Source organism: Artemia sp. Qi Xiang Cuo, chromosome 5, assembly GCF_049724085.1.
Source record: "Artemia sp. Qi Xiang Cuo chromosome 5, ASM4972408v1, whole genome shotgun sequence".
Taxonomy (NCBI): Eukaryota; Metazoa; Arthropoda; class Branchiopoda; order Anostraca; family Artemiidae; genus Artemia; species Artemia sp. Qi Xiang Cuo.
In genome coordinates this window covers 30,079,262-30,104,648 of record NC_142798.1, presented here as the reverse complement: position 1 = coordinate 30,104,648, position 25,387 = coordinate 30,079,262, and the positions used below count along the sequence as shown (strand labels likewise).

At 35.3% G+C, this 25,387-nt stretch overlaps 1 protein-coding gene across 2 annotated transcripts in view; it reads left to right on the top strand.

Annotated features, from left to right (window-relative positions):
• Positions 1-25,387, top strand: part of trio (trio Rho guanine nucleotide exchange factor) — a 456,894-nt gene that overhangs the window by 374,434 nt on the left and 57,073 nt on the right. For both annotated transcript variants that reach the window (XM_089089484.1, XM_089089483.1), the window contains 2 exons: positions 1,713-1,793; positions 22,883-23,241. In XM_089089484.1, the coding sequence (XP_088945610.1) occupies positions 1,713-1,793; positions 22,883-23,241 (440 nt within the window). The remainder of the gene's footprint in view (positions 1-1,712; positions 1,794-22,882; positions 23,242-25,387) is intronic.

The following is a 25,387-nucleotide window of genomic DNA, read 5'->3' as shown; positions in this document are numbered from 1 at the left end:
CTAAACCCTCTCTCTGTGGGTTTTTGTGTAGTATCCTCCACAAAAAAGATATTTTCTATCTGGAATTCAACTATGGTGGAAAAAATGGTTATCTCAAAATTTTTAGGGGTTGTTATGAGGGGAATGATGGGCGGGGGGGGGGGGCTAGTTGCCCGCCAATCCCTTTCGACTATTAAAAAGGGGACCAGCCCTTCGAATTTCCAATCGAATGAGCCTTTTTGAAGTTTCTACGACAACACCTTCTATAAGAACTTTATATACCCTCAGGGCATAACTTAACACCCTTGCCCCGGGGGTTGTGGAGGAGTGTCCTCCTCAAAAAGATATTTTCTATCTGGAAATCAACTGCGCCGAACAAAATGGCTATCTAAAAATTTTGATTGGATGTTTGGGGGAATGATAGGCGTAAGGGAGGGGGCTAGTTGCCCTCCAATCATTTTCGATTATTAAAAAGGGCACTAGCCACTCCAATTTCCAATCGAATTAGCCATTTTCGAACTTTGTACGACATCTCCTTCAATATGAAGTGCCCGGGTATGGAGAAAAAAAAAAAAACACATTGTGCCCACATCCTTCTTAACTTAGGCAGCGCTAGCGCGCTGCCTATGATCTCAATTCACGGAAGTTAGGCTGTGGAGGGCAAATTGGAATTTGAAAGCCTAAGGGGGCAATTTCGTTGTTTTCTCGGTTTTTTCAATGAAAGTAGCATAAAAGCCATTTTTAACGAAAATAACGAAAAAAATGTATTTTTTCGAAATTTAGGGGGAGTGGTAAAAACATTGAGAGGAAGGGGTAATGTTTCCTGCCCTCCTGAAATTGTTGTCACTGTTCCTTTGAAGCTTCACTTGATTGTTCAATTTTATAACTTTCGATTTATCCATAGCTATATCTGTTATCTGTATGGTCTACTATCCTTATGTTTTGTCTAATTGCTCATTTTAATTTTTATTCATTTGTTTTTCGTTTATTCATTAATAGTGATTTCTGTTCATTTTAAGCTTGAATGGTTGCATAACTTTATTTCTGCTTGTTTGAGATTTCAATGTGGCTTTTTACTTTTCTTTGAAAAACTGATTTGTGGAAACTGTTTTTTAAATTAGTTTTTAAACAGCATTTTTATGAGGAAAATGTTGTCAACAAGCTGCTCGAAGCTTCCGGAATCATAGCTTAAAATAATTAGTAACTAAAAATTGAATAATCTTAAAACTGATCATTTTTTTTGTAGAACTAATATAAAACTAATGTATTATTAAATTTTTATATCGTAGACTAAGTAAAATTAAATGAAAAATCAGGATTTAAAGATACAGAAATTACAAAGAGGATGAAAAAAAAAATGTGAAACTAATTATTATTAATGAAAAATATTATTGTAATCCGAAATTATTAATAATAAAGATTATTAGTAATAAATAACAGTTATAATAATAGAGTATAATGTAATATAATATTAACGTATAAGAATAAAGTAAATTATTGATATAATCTAAATAATTTTATAATTATTTATTATAATAATACAACTGAAATTATATTATATAATCAATATAATAAAGTATAAAATAAAAATAAAATTGGTGATTTTAATAATAATTTAATAATAAATAATAGTTTTGAAGATTAAAAGGAATTATTAAAGAAATTCATGTTGAAAATAAAATTATGCATAAAAACATTTTCCGTTATTTTCGTAAATGGATTTTTTTTTCTAGGTTGAACTTCCACCACCAATGCAGGTTCTTAGTGATCAAAGGCTATCGACCAACCAACCAACGATTCCGCCCAGTGAAAAGGTGAGTTATGCCGGTGCCACATCATAGTCACATCTATCGAAAAAGAAAGCCAAATATCATGAATGACAAGGCAATTTTCTTGATTTTAGGGTCACACTTGTAGGCTATTTAAGAAGAAAAAATTTAAATTGCCTGAAATTACTTTTACGAGTTTGCACCAAAAGTATTTTGTATCCAACTGTTCTTTACTAATACTAAGTCTTCTTAGCTTTCGTCAGATTCCTCTCCCAGTTAGAAAAACCGCTGTTCTAAGTTTTCATCTTTTCTAGTTTTAAAAAGTATGCCTTAAACCTTGACCCTTATTTGTCAATCAAGAAATTTATGTTTGAATGTTGAGCAATGTTCAACTCGAGAAATTACGAGCAGTGAACATTATAGACGGTGTAGTCATTTTTAATTTTGATTGTATCAGCAAGTGCGACTACAACGCGGCACAGGCATTATTTTTCTAATTTTAAAGTTCCTAAAAAAGCGTGCTATGAACTTAAATTGTTAGTTGAAATTAGACACCAAGTGCGTTTTCAGACCTTCATGGAAATTAAGTGGCCCTTGTTATGTTGAAACCGCAATTTAAAAAGAAACGGAATTTTGATGAGAATGAATGTATAAAAAACACTTGCTTTTTATTCTGATTACGTATATGTAGAATAGATTAATTTTAAGTTTACCCATCAAGATTTAGTGAACATAAAAAGATCTTAATGATTTTTAGGAAAGGGGAAAACATCCTTAAAAAGAGTTGTGATTGTGATGAAAATTACACCACGAAAATTCAACGTGTCCAGTAACTCCTGAATGGATTTTTCTGATTTTAAATATACAAGTTTCGTCAAGTTGAGTCTTACCCATCAAACGTTACGAGCCTGAAAATATTTGTCTTATTTTCGAAAAAAGGGGTAAATCCTCCTTAAAAGTCATAAAGTGTTAATGAAAATCACCCCATCTGATTCAGCGTATCAGAGAATCCTACTGTAGAGGTTTCAATCTCCTATCTGCAAAAATGTGGAACTTGTTATTTTTTTTGCCAGAAGAAAGATCATGGATACATGTTTTTTTGTTTGTTTTTTTTTTCAGGGGTGATCTTATCGACCCAATGGTCCTAGAATATCGCGCTAGGGACTCATTTGAACGGAAAAAAAGTTATAGTGCTCTTTTTAAGTGACCAAAAAATTGGAGGGCAACTAGGCCCCCTCCTACGCTAATTTTGTTTCCCAAAGTCATCCGATCGAAATTTTGAGATAGCCATTTTGTTCAGCAAAGTCGAAAAATCCAATAACTATGTCTTTGAGGATGACGTAATCACCCAGAGTCCCCGGGGGAAGGGCTGCAAGTTGTGAACTTTGCCCATTGTTTACATATAGTATTGGCTACTGGGAAATATACAGACGGTTTCAGGTTTTTTCTCTGGTGGGGAGGGAGTCGGGAGGAGAAGGTTACATCGGAGGATCTTTCCATGGAGGAAGTTTTCATTGGGGAAAGGAATTTTTCATAAAGGGGGCGCCAGATTTCCCAGCATTATTTAAAAGACGATCAGAAATAAAATAAAAAAACAAGTTTTTTCAACTGAAAGTAAGGAGCAAATTTAAAACTTAAATAAACAGAAAATATTTCGTATATGAGGGGGGTTGCCTTCCTCAATAGCTCACTCTTACGCTAAGGCTTTTTTTTAACTTTTAAAAGATGTTATTATTCTAATTAAATAGCCTTTGTGATTCACGAGTCATTATTAAATAACTGGAACAAAAATCAAACTTAGGTTACTGTAAAGTTATTATTAGTTAAAAAAAAAGGTAAAGTTAATATTTTAGGTAAAAAATAGAATTTCATTTGAATTAATCATGCACAGTGAGCAATCTTCAAAACCTTCATTAGTTCAAAAACGTTCAGAAATTAAATAAAAAAAAACAAGTTTGTTTTAAACTGAAAGTAAAGAGTGGCATTAAAACTTAAAACGAACAGAAATTATTCCGTATATGAAAGGGCCTGTCGTTTGACTCTCTCACATCTCTATTTTTTAAAACAATAAAAAACACTAGCGTAAAGAGCGGGGCGTTGAGGAGGGAACAGCTCCATTTATATACGGATTAATTTCTGTTCGTTTTAAGTTTTAATGTCACTCCTTACTTTCAGTTAAAAAAAAAAACTTGTTTTTTTTTATTTAATAATAGTATTAAAACCTTAGCCCTTCCGTGTAAAAATATTAGCAGACATACTCAATTGAAGAATTTCTGCCTGCAGAAAAAGGGCCAGGGAGACACCAACAAAAATTCTTCTGGTTTTTCTAACTTCTCCTCTTGAGATAACTCTTTTCGCAAAAAGCACGAATGTTTTTTTTTTTTCCTCTCCTTCATGACTACGAAAATATTCCAGTATGTCCTTTCGCTTTTGGCACTCCGAAAGTGACATATAGTTTTGTATGGGCATAAACTTAGGACATATATTTTGCCATAGCTAGTCCTATACCTTGTTTGAAAATTGTTTTTTCAAGGCTTTTATTTTATCTGTTGAAGGCCTGGGGTGAAGCATGGCTGCATCTTACGATGTACCGGTAGCGCCAATGCCTGGCTCATTTTCTTGTTTTTCTATAAGTGTCTTGTACAAAAAAAAACTGAAAAACTGCGTTTTTTGACTAATTTACATAATGCCAAAGCATATTTGGTTTTTATTTCATGATTTGAATCACTATTATTCCTTCCACACGCAGCGTCAGAGGCCGAGAGTTTGCATGGAATGTGGAAAAATTCTTTCTTGAGGCATGTTTTTACCCTGTGAAAACCCAATACTTTGTTTGCTTCCTACTTCGTGTTCCTTTGGCTTTATTTTTAATTTTTCCTTTTTCCTTTGTTATGACTCCTCTTCCTTCATTTATTTGCTCTTCTTCGTATATGTCATTTTGACTTTCTTTTCTATGTAAAGCCGGAATTAAACCTTGCAATGCAGCTGCTCTTCCGAACAATGAACCCCTCCCCCCATCTGACTTACTGCACGTAGTATCTGACTTACTGCACATCCCCCCTTACTGCACGTAGGCAAACTGCACATTTTATTTATCTTAACATATACTAATGAGATAATTGCGACTTGAGTTTTACTAATATAAGAGACATAGAAGAGACATATTTTTGCTATACGGCATTTAAATAGATACGAAAATGTTTTCTAGTTACTTAGAACTCCCGCTGTTCAGGCTATGTCAATCTACAACCATAGTGAAAACACAATTCGACCTTAAAAATGAGATCTAGGAATTTAAATTTCTCCTCTTCGTGCCTTTGATTCTGAAGTACTTTATACTTTTCAAGCAATAGGGTGAAATCATCCCACTTTTCTATGTGCAATTTTAACTGTATTTTTTTTTTTTGGCCGATGATCTTCTTGTAGATGTAACGGTTTTGTCCCATATTTCTACTTCACCAGATAAGGAGCTATATTCCTTTCTTTTACCTCTGTGTATCAAGCTGTGCCGCCTTTGTCTCAACCAATTTTTCTCAAACAGCTGTATGACCAAAAAATACACGTAAAATTGAAAGCTTTACTTAAAGTAAAGGCCCTTTATCTAAATTATTGTGACACAGACCACAAGTTATTTATGTGAAAACAAAATGTCAGAAACAGCACCTTGAATATTAAGCATGTGGAGCAACAAACAGGATTTATATTAAGTATTTATATTATCAGGATTATCAGGATTTGTATTATCAGGATTTATATTATAACTTGATATTAAGCATGTGGAAAAACTACAAGCACAGTCGTAAAACTACAGTCGTATTTCTACAGTCGTAAAACTCATATTTCTCAGTACGAAAAAGAAAAAAAAAATGAACTGGTGATCTCTATGTTTAGAGGCCAATAGCTTACAGTCTACACGGTAATACTGTCCTCTTTCTTCTCTTGCTTTCCCTTCCTTTCTTTATCATTGTTTTTCTTTTTTTGCTTCTATAAATTCATCTTGCTACAGAGCCATTTGTCCAGTAATAAATATATATTTATTGACTGATCTTAGCAAGTTTGGAAAATCATTTGAAACTTTGTCAATATTTGTCATCGATCCATGGATATATTCCGTTCATCTGAACTAAAGATCCATTGGTTAATCCAAATGTCGTGCCGGTAAACTACCTCTTACGCTTTTGCTTGCCAGTAGAAACCTTTGAAATAATATTCCACAACGGACTATCCTAAAAAACGATTGAGATAAAATGTTCTTAAAAAAGAAAAAAAAAGTATCAAAATCTCATATATGTTCAACGCTGAGGGACAAAACAAACATTCGATCGGAAATTGGATGGACTTGTGCTTTTTTTAATAGTCGAAAGTGATTGGAGGGCAACTAACACCCCTCCGAAGCCCACCATTTTCCCACACATTTAATCAAAATTTTGAGATACGCTATTTTGTTAAACGTAGTTAAAAGGTCTGGAAATTATCTCGGGCAAGGGTTGAAGTTATACCCTGGGGTTATATAAGGTTTTTATAGAAAGCGTTTTCGTAGAAACTTCAAAAAGGTCTCGTTCGATTGTAAATTGAAAGGGCTAGTGCCCTTTTTGATAGTCGAAAGAGATTGGAGAGCAACTAACCCCCCTCTTACCCCCACCATTTCCCCAAACACATCCAACCAAAATTTTTAGCAAGCCATTTTGGTCAACGTAGTTGCAAGTTCTGAAAATTAGGTCTTTGAGGATGACAATCCCCTCACAGCCCTGGGTTGTAAGGGTTGTAAGTTATGCCCTGGGGATATATAAGGTGTTTATAGAAAGCTTTGTCGTAAAAACTTCAAAAAAGGCTCATTTGATTGGAAATTGAGAGGACTAATGCCTGTTTTATTAGTCAAAAGTGATCAGAGGGGAAATGACCCCCCCCCCCCCACGCCCATTATTTCCCCAAACACTTCCAATCATAATTTTGTGATAGTCCTTTTTGTTCAAAGTATTTGAAAGGTCTAGAAATTATGTTGTTGAGGATGACAAATCCCCCCCGCCCTCAGGGCAAGGGTTTTGAGTTATGCCCTTGAGTCATATAAGGTTTTTATAAAAAGCGAGGTCTTATAAACTTCCGAGGGGACTCATTGGATTGGTAATCGGACGCTCTAGTGCTCTTTTTAAGAGTCAAAGTGATCGGAGGGCAGCTAAAACACGCGTCGTATTGTCTCAAACTGCATCTAATAGAAATTTTGAGATTGCCATTCTATTAAAAATGGTCTAAATATCATATAACAAGGTTTTTGGGGTTAAAAAAACCCAGAGATTAGGTGCAAGGGTTGTAAGTTATAACCAGGGGGTATTTAAGGTTTTTTATGGACGGGATGGTTTTTTTTAACTTTAGAAGAGGCTCAATTGGTTGAAAATTGGTGGTTCTAGTTCCTTTTTAAGCGTCAAAAGTGATGGACGGCATTTAGCCCCCCCCCCTCTTCTACAGCCCTTCCTTTCACCAAACGTATCTGATAGAAATTATGAGATAGCGATTTTTTTCAAAACAGTCCAAAGAAAATATAATAATTCCTCTAGGGATGACACAACCGCCCAGCGCCCTGGGGATAGGGTTGTAAGTTATTTTATGAGGGCGTATAAGGTTTTATTGAATGGGCGGTCGTATAAACATCAGATGGGGCTTATTTGATCTGAAATTGGAAGATATAGTGCCCTTTTTAAGAGTCAAAGTGACTTGAGGGCAAACAGCCCCCTCCACGCTCAGCATTTTCCTTAACACCTCAAATAAAAATTTGGAGATAACAATTTTATTCATTGTAGTTGAAGGTTTCGGAATTTACGTCTGTGAGGAAGACGCCCCCCCCCCCTACAGCTCTCAGGGAAAGGGTTGTAAGTTATGCCCTTGGGACATATAAGGTTCTTATAAAAAAGGTGGTCGTATATGTTTTGGAGAGGACTCATTGGATTGGTAATCGTAAGTTCTAGTGCCCTTTTTAAGAGTCAAAGTGATCATAGCGCAGGTGCCCCCCCCCACACACCCACACACTCATAAACACGTCTTGTTTTCCTGAGATGTATCCAATAGATATTTTGAGACAGTCCTTTTATTCAAAATAGTCCAAATACCGTAGAACAAGGCTTTTGAGGTTGATGCAAACCGCCAGAATCTGAGGGTGAGGGTTTTAAGTTATGCCCCTGGAGTATTTAAGGGTCTTATGGAATGGGTGGTCGTATTAAATTAAGATAGGTCTCATTTGGTTTTAAATTGGAAGTTATAGTGCCCTTTTTAAGAATCAAATTGATTTTAGAGAAACCTTCCCCCCTCCCTCCACGCCCATCATTTCCTATAACAAACATCCAAACAAAGTTTTGAGACATCAATTTTTTCAGCATTGTTGAAAGGTGCAGTAATTATGCGCAGCGATAGTTGTATTGGCAGTAGTAGCATTAGTAGCAGTGTGCAAATAGCACCTTTTTTGAACATCCCCTTCAATACACGATGAAATTTTTCACTTAATACCATCAACCGGCCCTGAAGCATTGCTGATACGTCCTCTTGGCAACCTATGTGGGAATAGTGTGTTTCAATTTATTTCAGTATAGTTACAATACTGCCCAAAATTGTCGCCTTAGGTTTATTAGTTGTAGTAGTAGCACCAGTATATAGTAGTAGCAGTAGGAGTACAGTTGTCCTAGCTTTAGTAGCAGTAGTAGTAGTAGCAGTAATAGTAATAGTAGCAGTAGTTGTAGGATTAGTATTATGATGCAAAGATTGTCTTTTGGTTAGTTTAACATCCCCCACAACAAGCGTTGTAAGTTTTGGTTTTACACACGAGACTGTTCCTAAGATATTGCTGATATGCTCTTTTGACAACCTGCATACGGATAACAGGATGTCATTCATACAACAGAAATATTCTCTGAAAATTTCACTTTGATACCTTCATAGGTTGTGGATTTTGAGCTAGCCAGAAGATACTGTGTGTATTCATTTAATGCTGCCTCTACGGTTACTTTAACTAACGATACTAATTGCATTAAGTTTAAACTTTTAGGGAACGTCTAGGAGGAGTTTCAATTAAACGAAAAACCTATATGCATGCAGGTATTAAAAGGGCATATAAGGATAGGGGTGGATCCAGGATTTTTTTAGGGGGGGGGGGGCGCAAAATAGGTTGATCCGAAAAAAAAAATTAGGGGGGGGGGCAAAATAGATTGTTCCGATAAACTTGTGTTAGGAGCAAGTTTACTTAACGCAAACTTGAGTTAATTAAGTAAATTACACTACTTTAGACTACGCTAGGGGGGACGCCCCTCTCCCCCACTGGATCCGTCACTGTATAAGGACATATGCAGTGATGCTCTATCATAGCCAGTAATATCGTAGATATTTTAAAGGAGGCAATTTAGTTCAAAATTAAAAGTTCTAGTGCCCTCTTAAGAGTAAAAAATTATTGGAGGCCAATCACCCTTCCGCTTTAACTCACAATGTTCCAAACGCTTCCAATCAAAATTTTAAGACAGCCATTTTGTTCTGCATAGCTGAATGGTCTAGTAAATATATTTTTAGGGTTATTGGGTAGGTCAACCCCACACAGTTGTGTAATTTGCCTATTATGCTTAAAAATCAAATGTTGTTTTAAAATTAAATCAATACACAATGTTTGTATGCTAGTTGCCAATAAGACATCTCAGCAATATAACAAGAACGCCTGAGGGTATTAACTCCAAATTTTTGGGGCTGCTTCTGTTACTACTTCTGCTCTTAAAATTTTACTAAATCAAAAGAGTGTAATTGTATCTTGGCTGTGCAAGAGCATATATAAAAATTTTTGGGAATGGTATTAACTTTTATTTATCAGATCAACTAGAGGATGGATATAACTAAATTAAACATTACTATTTGTGTCATGATTTTCAAAAGAGTTTATGTTGTTAAAAATTGCTGAAAAAGTTTCTCCAGCATATAAATAGAAAGATTCCAACTATTATTTTCTTTTTCCCTGAAAAAGATTATAACAGAAATTAATTAAAAAAAGTTTTTCCCACAAAATAAGTTTTTCAGAAAAAGTAAAGAACTCCATTATACCAAAAATGAACAAAAATAGAATCAGATAATCTACCAAGCATACAACTACCACAAATTAGTATCAATAAATAAAAAACAAAAACAAACATAAATTTTATTAAATACGAGATTCATACTCTAAACGAGCAGAAATCAATATGAGTAGGATTCTAAACCCCTATGCTATTCAAAAGCCAGAATATAATTTGTACTTAACCGAAAAAATTCTTTTAAATGTTTTCACTTTTCTGACTTTAGGAAATCAAAAATTAATTAAGATTTTAAGGAATAAATGTTAGCATCTGTATATTAAACTCACAATGCACATTCATTTGAATATTTTTCAGTAAAGTACGCATTATATTCTGGCTTTTAAAAAGCATGGAGGTTTTAAACCCTACTCATTAATTTCTGCTCGTTTTGAGTATGACTCTGTTATTTATTTTAGATTCTGTTTGTTTTGGGTTTCATTTAGTTATTGATACTGACTTGTGGCAGTTATATGCTTGGTAGATTATTTGATTCTATTTTTCTTCATTTTTGTTTTAATGGAGTTCTTTACTTTTGTTTGAAAATCTTATTTTGTGGAAAAGTTTCTTTTAATTAATAGTAGGATAAAACTGTTTTTACCCTCCAAGGAACGTCCCTAAATTCCTCAATTAAAATAAAATAAAAAACAAACAACCGGATACTGTTATAAAATAATCTATAGGTCTTTATAGTTTAGCTCAGGGCATAATTGTTCAGTTGTTTATTTTTTCACAATAGAGGAAGGAAAATTTTCCTTCAATTTTAAAATGATAAGAAGAAATTGAGAAATAATTTGTATTTTGGCCTTTTTTCTTTATCAGTAGACAATAAAATATCAGTACTAATGAAAAGGCACGTATGTAGTAATTTATTTTAGATAGGGGTCAGAGCCGTTACTTTGTTACGGGCTTCATTCATTCATTTTTAGGTTTTAAATTTCATTTTTAGGTTTAAAAATATCTCTTTTGTCTTTTTGTATTCTTACATGCTTTTATTCTTTTTATTTTTAAATGAGTACATTGATTGCGAACATTCTAATTATTATCGGTATGAATAAACCGAAAAAAATAAAAGGGTGCTGGGGGAGATTTTGGAGGGTTTGAACACTGTAAAGGGCGAAGGGTCAAAAAATCGTTTTCTTCCTTTTAAGTGTCCCATTTGTCTTAATAAGGTAATGTACCTGTTACCTGTGAGCTTCCATTTTTCCGATATTATCGTTTTGGCGTTTCTCATCTTCCGATAAGCTATTGTCAGTTAACAATAATTTGGGGGATCTGTTAAAGTGCCGAGTTTAGAACAAAGGAAATACTTTGTATTTCTCATGTTTTTATGGTCCCGAAGGAAAATGGTTCTTCATCATTTATACTAAATTTTAAAAAAGCGTTAAATACGACCATTTTAAAATGGGAAGTGTACAATCTACTGTTTAATTAATGACAAAAAATTGTTACCTGGCCTCTGTAGAACTTATCGATTTATATTATTCATGCCTTGTTGATTTCATGATCATATATGGTTTTGTTCTGAAATATGTTGTTGCTATGCTTACACATTTTTGACAAATCGGTTATCAATAGCCTGAGGGTTCTTATGAAACTCTTTAAACCCGCTTCTTAGTTCTCCCTACTCTGACGAAGGGGTTATTTGTCAGTTGTTTACATGGACGACTAACACATTCTGGGAAGGTTACTTTTAGAATGTTAATACAACATCCGAAACAGTGAAATTACTTCAGAGTTGGGGTTTGTGATTCACCCGGAAAAGTCAGTTCTTATTTCAAGTCAATAAATAGAATTTCTGGGATTTCTGTTAGATTCATGATCAATACGTATTTTCTTGTCGGAAAGAAAAATTAAGAAAGTCTAAGATTTGGTTTCAAAGTTTACTAGTTGAGGATTGACTACGATTAGAGAATCGGCCGAAACTCCAGGCCAGGTTCTTGTTTCAACCTTTCCAGCAGTGGATACTGATCGAAGAGCAAATCTTGGCTCTCGGAGCCCCGAGTTTCAAACTCGTGCTCGATATGGCTCTCGGAGCCCTGAAATTAGTTCTAGGAACGTTAGATCTAGCTCTCGGAGCCCAAATATAGGTTTTAGAACCACCAGAACTGGTTCGGCGTGCTCCATGAAAATCCATGACCAAAGAAATGACAGAAAGCGGAATGCTTCTCCAGAAAAGCCCAAAGGCAAAAGATTAAAAGAAAGCACGTCAAATGACGATATATTTAACAAGGTTTTTGAAGAACGTTCTGGTAAGAAAAAGGGGGTCCAAAACCCATAAAAAACTGGCCAAAATGTAAACATAGCTTTTTCTAAGGCTCTGGAAATAGGGTAGCTAAAGGATATATTTGAGCACCACCCTAGGCCTACGAATACCAATGAAATTGTTGTTCCCAGCGCCTACCCCCGGGCCCTGGGGGGCTGTCTCAACACCGGAAATTTTATTATCTGAAATTTGAACTATTTTTATCAAAGGCAAATTGAGAAATTTGGGCTACCTTTTCATCACAGGCTAAACAGAGGAATGCTAAGGCCCTTCGTGTCCAGCGAACTATTGTACACTCAACCTTTTGTATTTTAGAGGTAGCAAATGCGATTCTTGAGCTTGGAAATCGTGACATTAAAGAAAAGGTCGTCAAAAACCTAACAGATACAGTTCACATGTTTAACCTCACCGTTTATGATCTCAGTCTTAAAAGACATCATGCGTTGAAATTCAAGTGAGCTCAGATCCTACGGTAGTATTAGCTCTATGCGCTCCTGAAGCCAAAGTGAGGAAAGTCTTCCAATCACTTGGAAGACCAAAAAACGTGCAATGGGGCCAACTGTTATTGCTGCTGACAGAACGAGCCCCCTTGTCCAAACTATCGCAGAAATTAAGATCCTTGTTTTACCGGAAAGCAAAGTTGTGGAAAGTTCGAGTACTAAAACACTCACGGGGTGATTTTGGGGCCAAGCACACTTTAACATCCGATGTAAGTTCGGAACTGCCGCGGGGATTGGATGTTACCAATCATTCTTCTAAAACAATTGACTAAATCAGTTGACACACATTTGTAAAGTGATGCATGGAAACTAGGCTAGGTACTTGTTGAGGAATATTCCATGAAAACAGCCCCAGATAAATGGTCTTCAGAAGAAAAGTGATTTTACATCATCGCCTTAGAAATAAAAGCTGTTTATCGGGGATTAAAAAGTTTGCCCAGGATAGCAAAGGCATGCATGTTCGGCTGCGTTCAGAAAATGCAACCCTAGTGGCATGCAAAAATAAAAAGAGATCAAAATCTGAGTTTAGTAATTATTTTGCAAATAAGGTCTGACAGCTGGTATTGCAGGGAAAAGGGTGGATATGTGCAGAATATTTGCCTGAAGTGGCTTAATATCGATGATAAAGGATCACGAAAATGTGATAATGAAAGGAATGGGAATTGGATTCTGGAATATTTGAAATGTAAACTCTGTCGTATCTCAGTGGATAGACATTGATTTGTGGTCAAAAAGAAAAAATTTTCAAATTAAACTATTTGTTTCTTGGAAAGCAGATCTAGAATATTCTTTTGTGGATGAATTTGCAATGAGTTGGAAGCCTCATTTCTTTTACGCATCTCTCCCTCTTTGGCTTGATTCTGAAGTACCTTCAGAAGGTAGAAACGGATCAAGTAACTAATATTTTGATCTTTCGAAACTGAACCACACGAGTCCATTATCTTTTACTATTGAGGCTTTTAGTATGAATTCCCAAACTTCTACCAGGCGATAGTTCTACTTTGTCTCTCCCTCAAAAAGATGATCTTGCATCATCCATTGTTCAAAGCGCTACGTCTAGAGCAAGGTTTTTTTCCACCAAGGAAATTCTCCTTCCATGTTCGATATCATCATGGATGGATGGTAGGATTCGACAAAGAACTGGGTTCACATTAAAATGGGATCGGCTTTTGTGGAAGAAACGGGATCCATCCCCTGGAGGCAACTCTACTGGAGACCTTAACCTCTTTTATGGAACCTCTTCCCTCAGGTGTTTGATACAGCGCTATTAATACTGCAAGCAGTACTTTATCGGCAATTTTAGCAGGCCTTCAGTTGAGTAGTAATCAAATCACAAGAAGTTCATGAGCGGTGTCTTTAATAGAAGGCCTGGTCTTCCCAAGCTTTCTAGTATCTGGGATGTAAAACGCATATTCGATATCTTTACATTACCAGCTTCGTATGTCGAAATTCTTCAACTAAAGACACCAACACAAAAATTAGCAGTTTTAGTGATTTTATCGGCTTGTGAAAGAGTTTAGTTTTCTGGCTAATTCGTCAATCAACAATATGATACACAATGACGATGGAACTTTTGTGCTTGTCAAATTCATGTGTTGTTAAAAACAACGAAACATGAAACCATAAATTAATCGTTAACATCGGCCTTTTGAAGAGTCTTTCCTATGGTGCCTTTGATGGGTTTGGTGTTGCTTGGGCTTAACTGTCAGTTACGTTTTTTTTTTGGGGGGGGGGTTAAGGAAATTATATTTCAAAGTAATATAATTGCATCGTAGTTGAGCCTATATCTAAAGTTCTTAATCAAGTGGGCCGCGGGAAGGAGTAAAAATCTGTTATCAAAATAACTTTTTTTTTTGCTTTAAATACGCTGTTACATAATTCAGTAAAAATCAGCATGTTCCATTGCATATACCCTCTGAAATACCAAAATCTAAACTACGCATTAGCATAATTATCGTGTTACTCTTTAGTTTCAAGTCATAAGGTGACAAATCAGGAATTAAAAAAAGTCGTTAAAAAAAGCAGATTTATTGTTTAGCATTACGGCTGTGTCAATAAAAAAGAGACATGTGTTATTTGCAAACTTTTCAGGAGAGCAAAAAAAACGAAAAATATTTTGCCTCCTGATGTCGGAGGGAAGGATTATGCCTAGATTAGTAAATATATAGTTCTCCAAGTCAATTTTTGGCGCTATTTCCATTAATGCAAACCAAATTTTAATATCTCAACCGGAATAATAGTGATCAGAAGTAACTGGGATATGTCTCCTTTTTTTCACAGAAAAAAAAGACATATGCCAGGACCCTAGAGTAAAACTCCATACGAAAGTCTGCATTCTATGATCCTTAATTGTAGAAAAACCCTTTGGGATATATATAGTAACTTTGTTGAAGATGTAAATAAGAACTATTTTAGAAGTTCATTTGATATGCGGTTTGCCTACTATCGTCAATTTGGTGAGCCATGAGAGATTTTGTAAATTATTACCAAGGAGCACTAAATCTAGACTCATCTGGATTCCACAGCCTTGTTAGCTTGCTATCGATGGTACTTAGACAGTCTTAGTGTTAGCTTCAACTCTCCCTGTCTGCATTGATTTCGGATAATATTGCTCATTTGGTTCAAAAGTATAAATGAATTACTTTTCGAACTTAATGAAAACTTTTTCTTTTTTTTTACCAGCTGCTTTTGTGGAATCGTACATAAATCAACTTTGTTAGCTTCAGAAGAAGAGAGCCATATCTAAATTGTGTATTTAATAACTGGAATAACTAAGTCTACATCAGAAAGCCATACATTAATCAGACTCATTTGGTTTCTAAAGTTCTTAATCAAGTGGGCCGCGGGAAGGAGTAAAAACCTGTTATCAAAATAACTTTTTTTTGCTTTAAATACGCTGTTACATAATTCAGTAACAATCAGCTGAAGCATGTAGCACGGTTAGCAGACTGATTATTCATCTGTAAGTTGAGCCAAAACTGCTTTTTTTCGCTCGACCAGATAGGCGAAGAATACCCTGCTTCTTCGATTTTGAAATTCTTCTTGGATGTTCTGGCCAACCTTTGGTACCTTATACCTTGTGTTTGAGGAAAGTTCATTTGATATGCGGTTTGCCTACTATCGTCAATTTGGTGAGCCATGAGAGATTTTGTAAATTATTACCAAGGAGCACTAAATCTTGACTCATCTGGATTCCACAGCCTTGTTAGCTTGCTATCGATGGTACTTAGACAGTCTTAGTGTTAGCTTCAACTCTCCCTGTCTGCATTGATTTCGGATAATATTGCTCATTTGGTTCAAAAGTATAAATGAATTACTTTTCGAACTTAATGAAAACTTTTTCTTTTTTTTTACCAGCTGCTTTTGTGGAATCGTACATAAATCAACTTTGTTAGCTTCAGAAGAAGAGAGCCATATCTAAATTGTGTATTTAATAACTGGAATAACTAAGTCTACATCAGAAAGCCATACATTAATCAGACTCATTTGGTTTCTAAAGTTCTTAATCAAGTGGGCCGCGGGAAGGAGTAAAAACCTGTTATCAAAATAACTTTTTTTTGCTTTAAATACGCTGTTACATAATTCAGTAACAATCAGCTGAAGCATGTAGCACGGTCAGCAGACTGATTATTCATCTGTAAGTTGAGCCAAAACTACTTTTTTTCGCTCGACCAGATAGGCGAAGAATACCCTGCTTCTTCGATTTTGAAATTCTTCTTGGATGTTCTGGCCAACCTTTGGTACCTTATACCTTGTGTTTGAGGAAATGAAAACTTTGCAAATTTTCATAGAAGTCGTACCTATAAAGTCATTCATCGTGACCCTTGTGGAGAGTAACCTGGACTACTTTCGACAGTAGGATGGATTCCTGTTTTGCCCCTCTTTTTGGTGCCTTCTCGTTTTTCCACAAACAAAAGTGTTTCGTCTCAAGGACTTTTACCCTCGTGCTCTTTTATAGAGTTCTGCATGAGTGTAATGAGATCCTGCAAGTCTTCTAGATCAACATTCCTTACTACGCAACAACCACGATTCCTTAATAAAATTCATGCTAAATTCCCTTCTCGTCATCAAATTCAAAGGTTGCATAGTGTGAGCTCCAGATATTCCAGGTCAAATAAAATTTTCATTAAGAAAATCGGTACAGGGGAAACTCTTGTATTCAAATAATATATCAGACACAGGAAAAAGACTTTGTCTTCTTTTTTTTTAGCTGACTAAAAAAGGGAACGACTCCTGACACTTCAACTGCGAGTATTTTAAAGTTGACTTTCATTGAGAGCTGCCGCTTTTTCTTACTGTTTGTGTCTGTTTTTTACACATAATTTGACATACTTTTCTGTCATATGTTCTTTACTAGATTCGTAGTTTGTTCTTTATTAGATTCATAGTTTGTCCTTTACTAGATTTGTGGTTTGCTGTTTACTAGATTCGCAAAATTGTAGAGGAGGGCTAGGATTTTTTTACAGTTTTAATGAAGGTGCAAAAAAAGAATATTTAAAAATCTAGGGGGGAGAATTTTTCAATTTAAATAAAAATACTCAGTAAAGGTTTTTTTGTATATATTTAGGGGGTACTTGACTACTTCCCCCCAATTGGCACGCCTGCTTAAAAGAAAGCTTTTTTTTCAGAATCCTTTACTAGGTTGCAGCGGTAGTTGGAACCATAACGTATGTTACTCAAAGGTAAAAGCCTTCGGCCATTTCTTAGCAGGACTAGTAAAGAACGGAGTATCTTTTCATTGCTACACAGGACACCCTTTAAATTATAACGTCATTAATCATCTTGTATAAGAATGCACAGTTTTTTTTGTAAAAAAAAAAATCGATTTTATCTTACACTTTTTTTTGTTAATTACAGAAGCAAGTAGATGTTGCAATTTCCTTTAATGTGAGCCCTTAAACAGCTCTCTATGATGTTCCAGTGCCCCGCTAGCAGCAGAGTTTATTTAAATATGGACTACCTGTACATACGAAACAGCTCTTCAGCGTTCTGGAATTTAGCAAATAAAGCCTCTAAAGCTACACATAAAAAAGTAACAAATATAAACCTGTACCATAAAATAAATTCTGTATTGTAAACAAATTATTCCTTATTAAACACAGTGTCCCAAGATAATTTGTATTGACTCACGCATGTCTGTCTGGATAAATTCCTTGTTTCTTTTCTATTTTCCTTATTAGGTTCATTTCCTTGGATAGACATAAATTACCACTCAGAGCTGAGCCCTTTTTATGATATTGTAGGGTGCCAATTCACTGTCTTATCCCTTATTCCACTCAGGGAATTGGATTACTTGACAAACGGTTAATTGTTCTGTTTTTCAACCGTGAATAATCCATATGTTAAGTAATGCTATAATAAATAAATGTAAAAAGTAGACTAATGAAAGAAACGAAAGATGCATATTTTTTACCGAGAAGAGTTTTACCTAAGCCACTTTGCAGTCACATCTGTGGATAAAATCGAGATTATTCACGACTACAGTGACAATGGCATACCCCATGCGAATTCTTTTTGAGTTGATGGATGCTTAACTTTCAAGCGTAATGTAATATAGACGCACTTAGAAAGCGTTCAACACATCCTTCAAAACATACTTATTTAATTTACTTTTGACATGAACCATACGAAGATCCATCCTAGGTTTCGGTGGACGATTGGATGACTGACGTTATTCTACACGATCTGTCAGAGGTAGACTCTTGTGTGATTTTCAGCCATTCCTTATCCTAATAAGTTTGTGTCGGTGAAAGCCATCCCAAGGATCAAGGTGAATCTTGAATGTTGGTGAGTTATTTTTCCTCTGTCCCCGGATCTTCGGTTTTTCAGTTTGGAAGATGGTCGCAGGTGAAGAAAGCGCTAAGTATGTTTCCGGTTGGTCGTCGTAGAGTGTATCCAAGGAATTTCAGTCGTCATTTTTAATGATAAGTGAGAGGGGTATTTTTGGGCGCGGCTCCTTCAAACCACAGTGTTTGATACGCGAGACCATTAAGTTAACCATAAACATGACTTATGCAACAATGATCTAATGCTTCTAGGGAGTGAATTTCTTTTGCTTTTAGAAGCCAAGTTTCATTGGCGTACAGAAGAACGTTTATTTTAGTTTTTACACTGATTTCTTACCTTCTCCAGAAGGGCTTTTTCATACTTATGAATGCCTCTTATGATTTTTCTATTCATTCTGTAATGTTGGTCTCTGCACAGCCATTTGGAGATTGGTTAGGCGTGAGATAGCTGACTCCAACGTGGAATTAATGGCGTCGCCTTTCCAGTTGAACAGCTGAGTCATTCTGAGTATTTGTTTTCATTCTTTTTGGTTTCGCATTGCTTCTGATTAGGCCAGATTTCTTGGATAGGCAGCAAACATCATTGTCTATTTTCTGGAGTCCTCAAACATGCTGCTCAAGAGGCCCACATTGTCTGCGAAGTCAATGTCTGTAAGGGCAATTCGATTGTCTCCTTTCTGTCCGACTACAAACCCATATAAGTACAAAGCTAACTTGTCATTATCCTGTCAATGACATGGCTGAACAAGACTGAAGAAAGGGAACACCCTTGTTTTACTCCTGACTCAATATCAAAATTCGTTATCTCGCCATTGGGAGTTAGAACTCGCATTACTGTAGATCTGTAGGCTCCATTAAGTAGCTTGATCATCTCTATTGGGACACAATCCTCCGCCGTGATCTTTCAATGCTCGGCTCTTGTAAGGAAATCAAACGCACCAGCGAAGTCGATAAAGGCTATTATGAATGACAAATTGTATCTCACTCTTTTGTAATATCCCGTAGAGGACAAAAATATGAATATGCTCTTGGCAGCCTTCACCAGACCTGAAAACTATAAGTGTATCTCTGAATCTCTAAGCTTATCTGATCTTTTAAGGTTGTCTCGGTAGCCTTTGAGGTGATTGAGAACTATTATGGAAAAGACATTCATTGTTTATTCTAACGGTGACATACCTTGATAGTTCTAATAGACCGCCTTATCGCCCTTTTTGTAGACCACCATCAGTAATGAGAGCAATCTATTTCGGATATTATTTCTTTGTCAGCACCTCAGCAAGCAGGTATTTCAGCTGGTATAAGAGAGGGGGGCATGATCTTTCCATCTCCACGCGGATGCCATCCTGTTGTTCTTTTTTATTGTAAGAGCTCGAAGAACGTCAGCAAGAGTCAGTGGCAGTAGATCTAGCTGATGCGGCTTCTTCGATGCTTTTTCAACACCAGACAAGTCTCAGGAGACTTTAGAAGGGTTAAACAGCTCAGACAAATACTCTTTCCACCTCGAAGTACACAGATGCAAAGAAAAAAAAAGAATGTTGAAAATGACAACGTTCGCAAATTAATCTATTAGCTGTTAAAGCCATCAGTATAAAAAAAGACAAAGACCTAGAAGATTAGATTAGTCCTCATTGTCGCGTTATTACTTCATCACGCTTATAAAACCTTTAGTGAGATGAGTATTAAAATGTGAACAAGAGAAAGGTATAAAAGAGTATGCGGTGAGATGTTTACCTGTCAATTATAATTGAATACGAAGCTGTCAATTTTGTAATTACGATATGTAAACCTTCACCTCATTTTAAGGATCATAAAATCGTTGGCTTTACGCTCATTTCTCAATTCGATATTTGCTTCTTTTTCTTCTTCTTCTTCGTTTCTTGCATAGTATCATTTTATGTCGATATGCTTTTTCGGCATGCTCATTTCGTCCTGATCTTGAGCGATCAGATCCAATCGAAATATTATAGTTCTGATTATATCCCTTGAATGACACCCGATCTCTCCCTTTCTGGGTAAATATTTTGTCCTATATCTGGGCCACCATTCTTTTCTTGTTTCATATTCCCCGAAATTTAATAAGATAAAGTAAGAAAAGGAACTATTAAATGGGTTTTATAGAGGCTTGTCAGGTATTTTGAATTTATTTTCATCTTTTATTTTTATCGCTTGTTTCTATGTGATACTCTACACACGCTTTGCCTTGCGTAGAGCCTGGGAATTCTAGGAAATATTTTTCTGATAAAATTTGAAAAATCCATAAAATAAAGGATTGTTATTTTCGTTTCATCTCTAGATACTGCTAAGATTCCGGATGTTCAAAAAGTACAGTTTTAAAAAAATCAAAAGCATGAATAGAGTTGATGCTAAATCACTATCTTTATTTGCATATTTGGAGGTTTTAGGAAATAGGATGCAAGAATAGATGTCAAAATTGATGCTAAGGGAGACTAGATCTTTTAAACTGCGAGGAAATAAGGACATAGACGTGATTTTAGGTAATGTGAAAATTGACTGATTGGATTGCTTTTCTCTCTAGGCAGCATTGTGTATAAGGCGTGTGTATTGGGTAATGGCGCAAAAATTAGAATACCTAACCTACAGGGCGTTCTTTCGCAGTTGAAAAAAGTTTGGAAGAATAGGAAGATTGACTTAGTACTAAGATTACAAATACAATACTATATTCAAATATGGTTCTGAAACGTGGGACCTTCAAAAGGTGGAGGAATATGTTTAGCTGCCTTCCAATGGAATGTGTAAAGATAGTATTAGGGACTCGTTTGATCGACCACATGTCAAACAGTAAGCTGTACAAACAATTTGGTTTGAGTCCACTTCCTTGGAAGGATATTAAGATGACTAATCACGCCTTACGGATGGTGTACTACCAACAATGATAAATGATTTAAAGCGAAGAGGAAATTCATTGGAGGGTGTAAAGAGTAGCTCAAAACAGAGTAGGGTGTAGTAGGATTTTAGTCTTTAACTATTTTCCTTAAGCTCTTTGACTTCGCGATGTGTCTTTTGTTGTCAATACTTAGTCCCCCGTTTTTCTGCACTTGGTGGAAGTTTGACAGAAATAACTTTCCACTTGGAATTCTGTATCAATTCAATATATATATTTATATGTATATATATTTATATATATATTGAAGAGCTACGTAGAACTTTTGGATTTTTGTGCTGCATTTTAGTTTTAGAAAGGCTGTAATATTTAAAGATTTATTGTATGTATAAGGTCTTTAATATTAAAGCAGAACATCTTTTTTTGCTTTTGAGTTTTTTAAAAGGGTAGCTTTAAGATGGCTTTTTTAATTAAAATACCGAAGAAATGAATTGAATGACAATCGTATAACTTTTCATTTCGTGGTATTTTAATATTTTTGCATAAAAGCTCAGCGGAACTTTTAAATTTCTGTGCTCCGTTTAATCTTACAAAGTATCGTAATATTTAAAAGTTTTTGGTATATTTATAAGATATTCAGCATCAGAGCAAAAGATCGGGATAGTGTAGGAATTTGGTTTAAATTTCAGCTTGAAAAGTTAAAAAGGGTGCCTTGTAAAAACATTTAGGATAGCGAAATTACTAAATTAAATAGGGTGATAATTTAAATGCTTATATTGATATTATTTCATGACAACGAAGATTATAGTCAGTCATTGGAGGCTGGATGAAATTGAGTGCGATAGTAGTAAGAATGAACGACAGTAAAGAGACTGGAAATCAATTAACGAGGGTTGCCAACTTTTTGGTCCATGAATAAGGCCCCTGAGCATCCAAAATGTGTCATTTTTAGCCAAATGTGTCCATCTTGAAATCTCAAAAACTAGAGGCTATTTTTTACCAGTTGTCTTATTTACGAAGAGGTGCTTTGTAAACCTCCTTCAAAGTGGCCAGTTCATCAAATAAAAAAAAATCAAATAAAAAATTCATACAAAATGACTTAGTGTGGAAGCACGAAATTCATATAAACATGTAAATCCCTTACTTTAGAGAAAACCCTTTATTTACGACATCTCTGTCAGAATCTGGATGCTCAAAAAAGCAAAAAAAAAACAAGAAATAGCACTACTTCGGGGAAAAGTGACATTTTTTCTTATCAAAATATATGTTCAAAATTGGAGTCGGAAAAATTTCCGTTTTATGTCATAAATTTACAAAACGTGATCTTGCCCTTTTATGTCCCAAATTTCTAAAATGTGTCGCTTTTTTGCCCTTTTATGTCATTGTGTCCCAGCACATGGGAGTGTGTCCTTTTGACATAAAATGTGTTCAGTGGTAACCCTGCAATCAGCTAAAGAATTTAGAAGGTTGATGTATTATTTGTCTCTTTTGTTTCAAGTCAGGCATATTATTGGACTAATTTTGGTTTCTATTACCACTGGAACGGAGCTAAACAAAAATAAATAAAATTGATTTGAACTAAATGAAATTTACCATTTGGGAAACGCTCAGAATCGTATAAAAGAGTTTTATGATTTAAATACTTATCTTTATTATTTGATTTTAAAGGAAGATGGCGGTGAGTCATCGAAGGTTGAAATAGAGCACGACTGTAGTACAAATGAACGATCTCGGAGTGTTGACAAGTCTCGGCCTTCTTCAGACATTGTTAGTGATGCTAGTGATTCAGCCCGAACAAGCTCCACCGAAACGGACGGAGAACGTGCTTTAACCAAACGAACTTATGTTATGAAAGAATTAATAGAGACTGAGCGTGATTATGTGAAAGACTTAAGTTTAGTGATAGAAGGATATTTCAAATTGATGCTTGACACTGAGAGTGATACTCAAATGCCAGATGACTTGAGGGAAGGGAAAGGGAAAATCGTGTTTGGAAATATTGAACAAATCTATGATTGGCACCGAGAGTAAGTTATTTTGTTGTTGTTGTATATTTATGGGGGTTTTTGGCTGTTCATATGAGTGTCGTCCATGGACGGGAGTCATGGGAACCGAAATATTTGTGACAAATCCGATTTTAAAACCCAACTATTATTTTACAATGAAACTCAAACTAAAAAAGAGCATTTTTTTCATATTATGACTATTTCAGTATGGGACTTTACAAATGCCATGCGAGTACGGTCTTGATTTCCCATTTCTTATGAAACTTCAATCCTGACTTAATTACTATTTAAAAACAAAGCATAAAGCCCATTAGTTGACTTTGTAGCAATATATATGTCAAATTAAATTTGACCTGTGTTAAGATTAAAATTAAAAGTGCCCGAAGCCTCATTTAACAGAAATATGAGCCAAGATTTCAAAACTTTTTGGGGGCTATTTGACGGGTATTTTTCACATTTTCCCTGTAAACAGTGTGACAGTGGATAGTTTGCAGTTTATTTCCTTTATGGAGTGTTACCTTTTAATGATGAACCCTAACTATTTAATTCTGATCTAAAATATGATTTATATATGCTGGAAATATGCACCTCTAAGCTGTTTGAAGAGCGTCTTTCATAGTTTCCCCCCCCCCCCCATGAAAAAAGTGATATAACTGGGTGCTTGCATTTCCTTTGAGTGGTGAGCCCTAGCTGTTTCTCTCAGATTTACAATCTAAGTTTTATTCAATAGAGATATTTAGCAATAAAGGGTTAACTTTCTTAGTGTTTTTCGGTGCTTGGACTGATTCAAATGACAGGTTGACACTTTCAAAGAAAATCGAGTGTCCACTTTGACAAACCCTTTTCAAACTTACTAAAAAATATTGTCGAACGTGATAAAATTATAGACACTCATGACAAACTGTTGAATCAGATTTACTAATGAAAGAAGTTAGAACGGAACAAATATAACATGCTATAGGCTCTAGAAGCTTACACTTGTCTGATGAGTCTATGAACTCACAAAAATAAAATAATTAGTTTTACACAGCATATTCTATCATGTAATATAAATAGTAATGATATGATTGTAATATTATTAATAATAATATTTTTTTTAGAAATATGTCAACCTGGTCAAACATTATGGATATTCATAATCAGGGACATATTCAGGAGGGGGAGGGGGTTTACAACACAAAAAAAACTTTAAAAACGCATCAAAATGTTATTATATGAACTTTTGTTGCATTTTCGGACAGATCGAACAGAAACTTTAAAGGCGGGGTGCCTCATATCCCCCTAACCCCCCCTCCCACCCCCTGGATACGGCCTTTCACAAAAACGAGCATCACGATTCAGAGTATATCACATCAATGCAAGATAGATACAATGAAAGTTTGCCAATTGAAAAGTGTCAGTATTGCATTCTCATAATATTAAAATAGCTCTAAAAGTGACGCTTCTGTTCTGTTCTAATCCTCTAAAGCTCATAATTCGTGTTGCCTTTTGTTTTTATTTCGTCTTCTTTATTAGTTTCTTTTGTTTTTACGATGTCCCTCTTAGTTAGCATCTGCCCCTAGGTTTAGAACCTCTAAAGTGTGTTTCCTTTCTGGTCTTGAACATACAACAAAAAGCCCAACGGCTCCAAGTAGCCTTGTTTTCTTCTCCACCTGCCCTTCTCCAGCAAATGTTTGCATATGTTTTATTATTTTAATGTAGTGATTATGTTGTAGTTCCTTTTTTCTCTCTTCTTCTTATTTTTGATTATATAATTTTTTTTTTCTTTACCAAGAATGTAAAATCGAGCTGGCTTAAGATCGGTGAGATAGCTATAAATGTATTTTAAGATAAAATCAAGTATCGATTGCCTAAAGTGATAGGTCTGAGATTCCAAAGCTAACTTTCTCTTTTGAAGGACCAATCTTGTAAGCGCAACAGCGCAGGGAGAAAGACGATAAGTTATAAAAGGATACCAGTCCTGACGGCTTTCCATGGGAAAAAGCTTTCTTGGATACAGAGAGTCAAAGTGAGAACTCAGACGACAAAGGAAATGAGATTACGCTTTTGAATGATTGAACTCTAATCCGGGAATGGGAACTATCTATCGTTTATCTAGATACAAATCTCTGTCGTTAAAAAGAGCTATCATTGCTGTCACGCCCAAAGGTCTTATCTGAAAATTTTA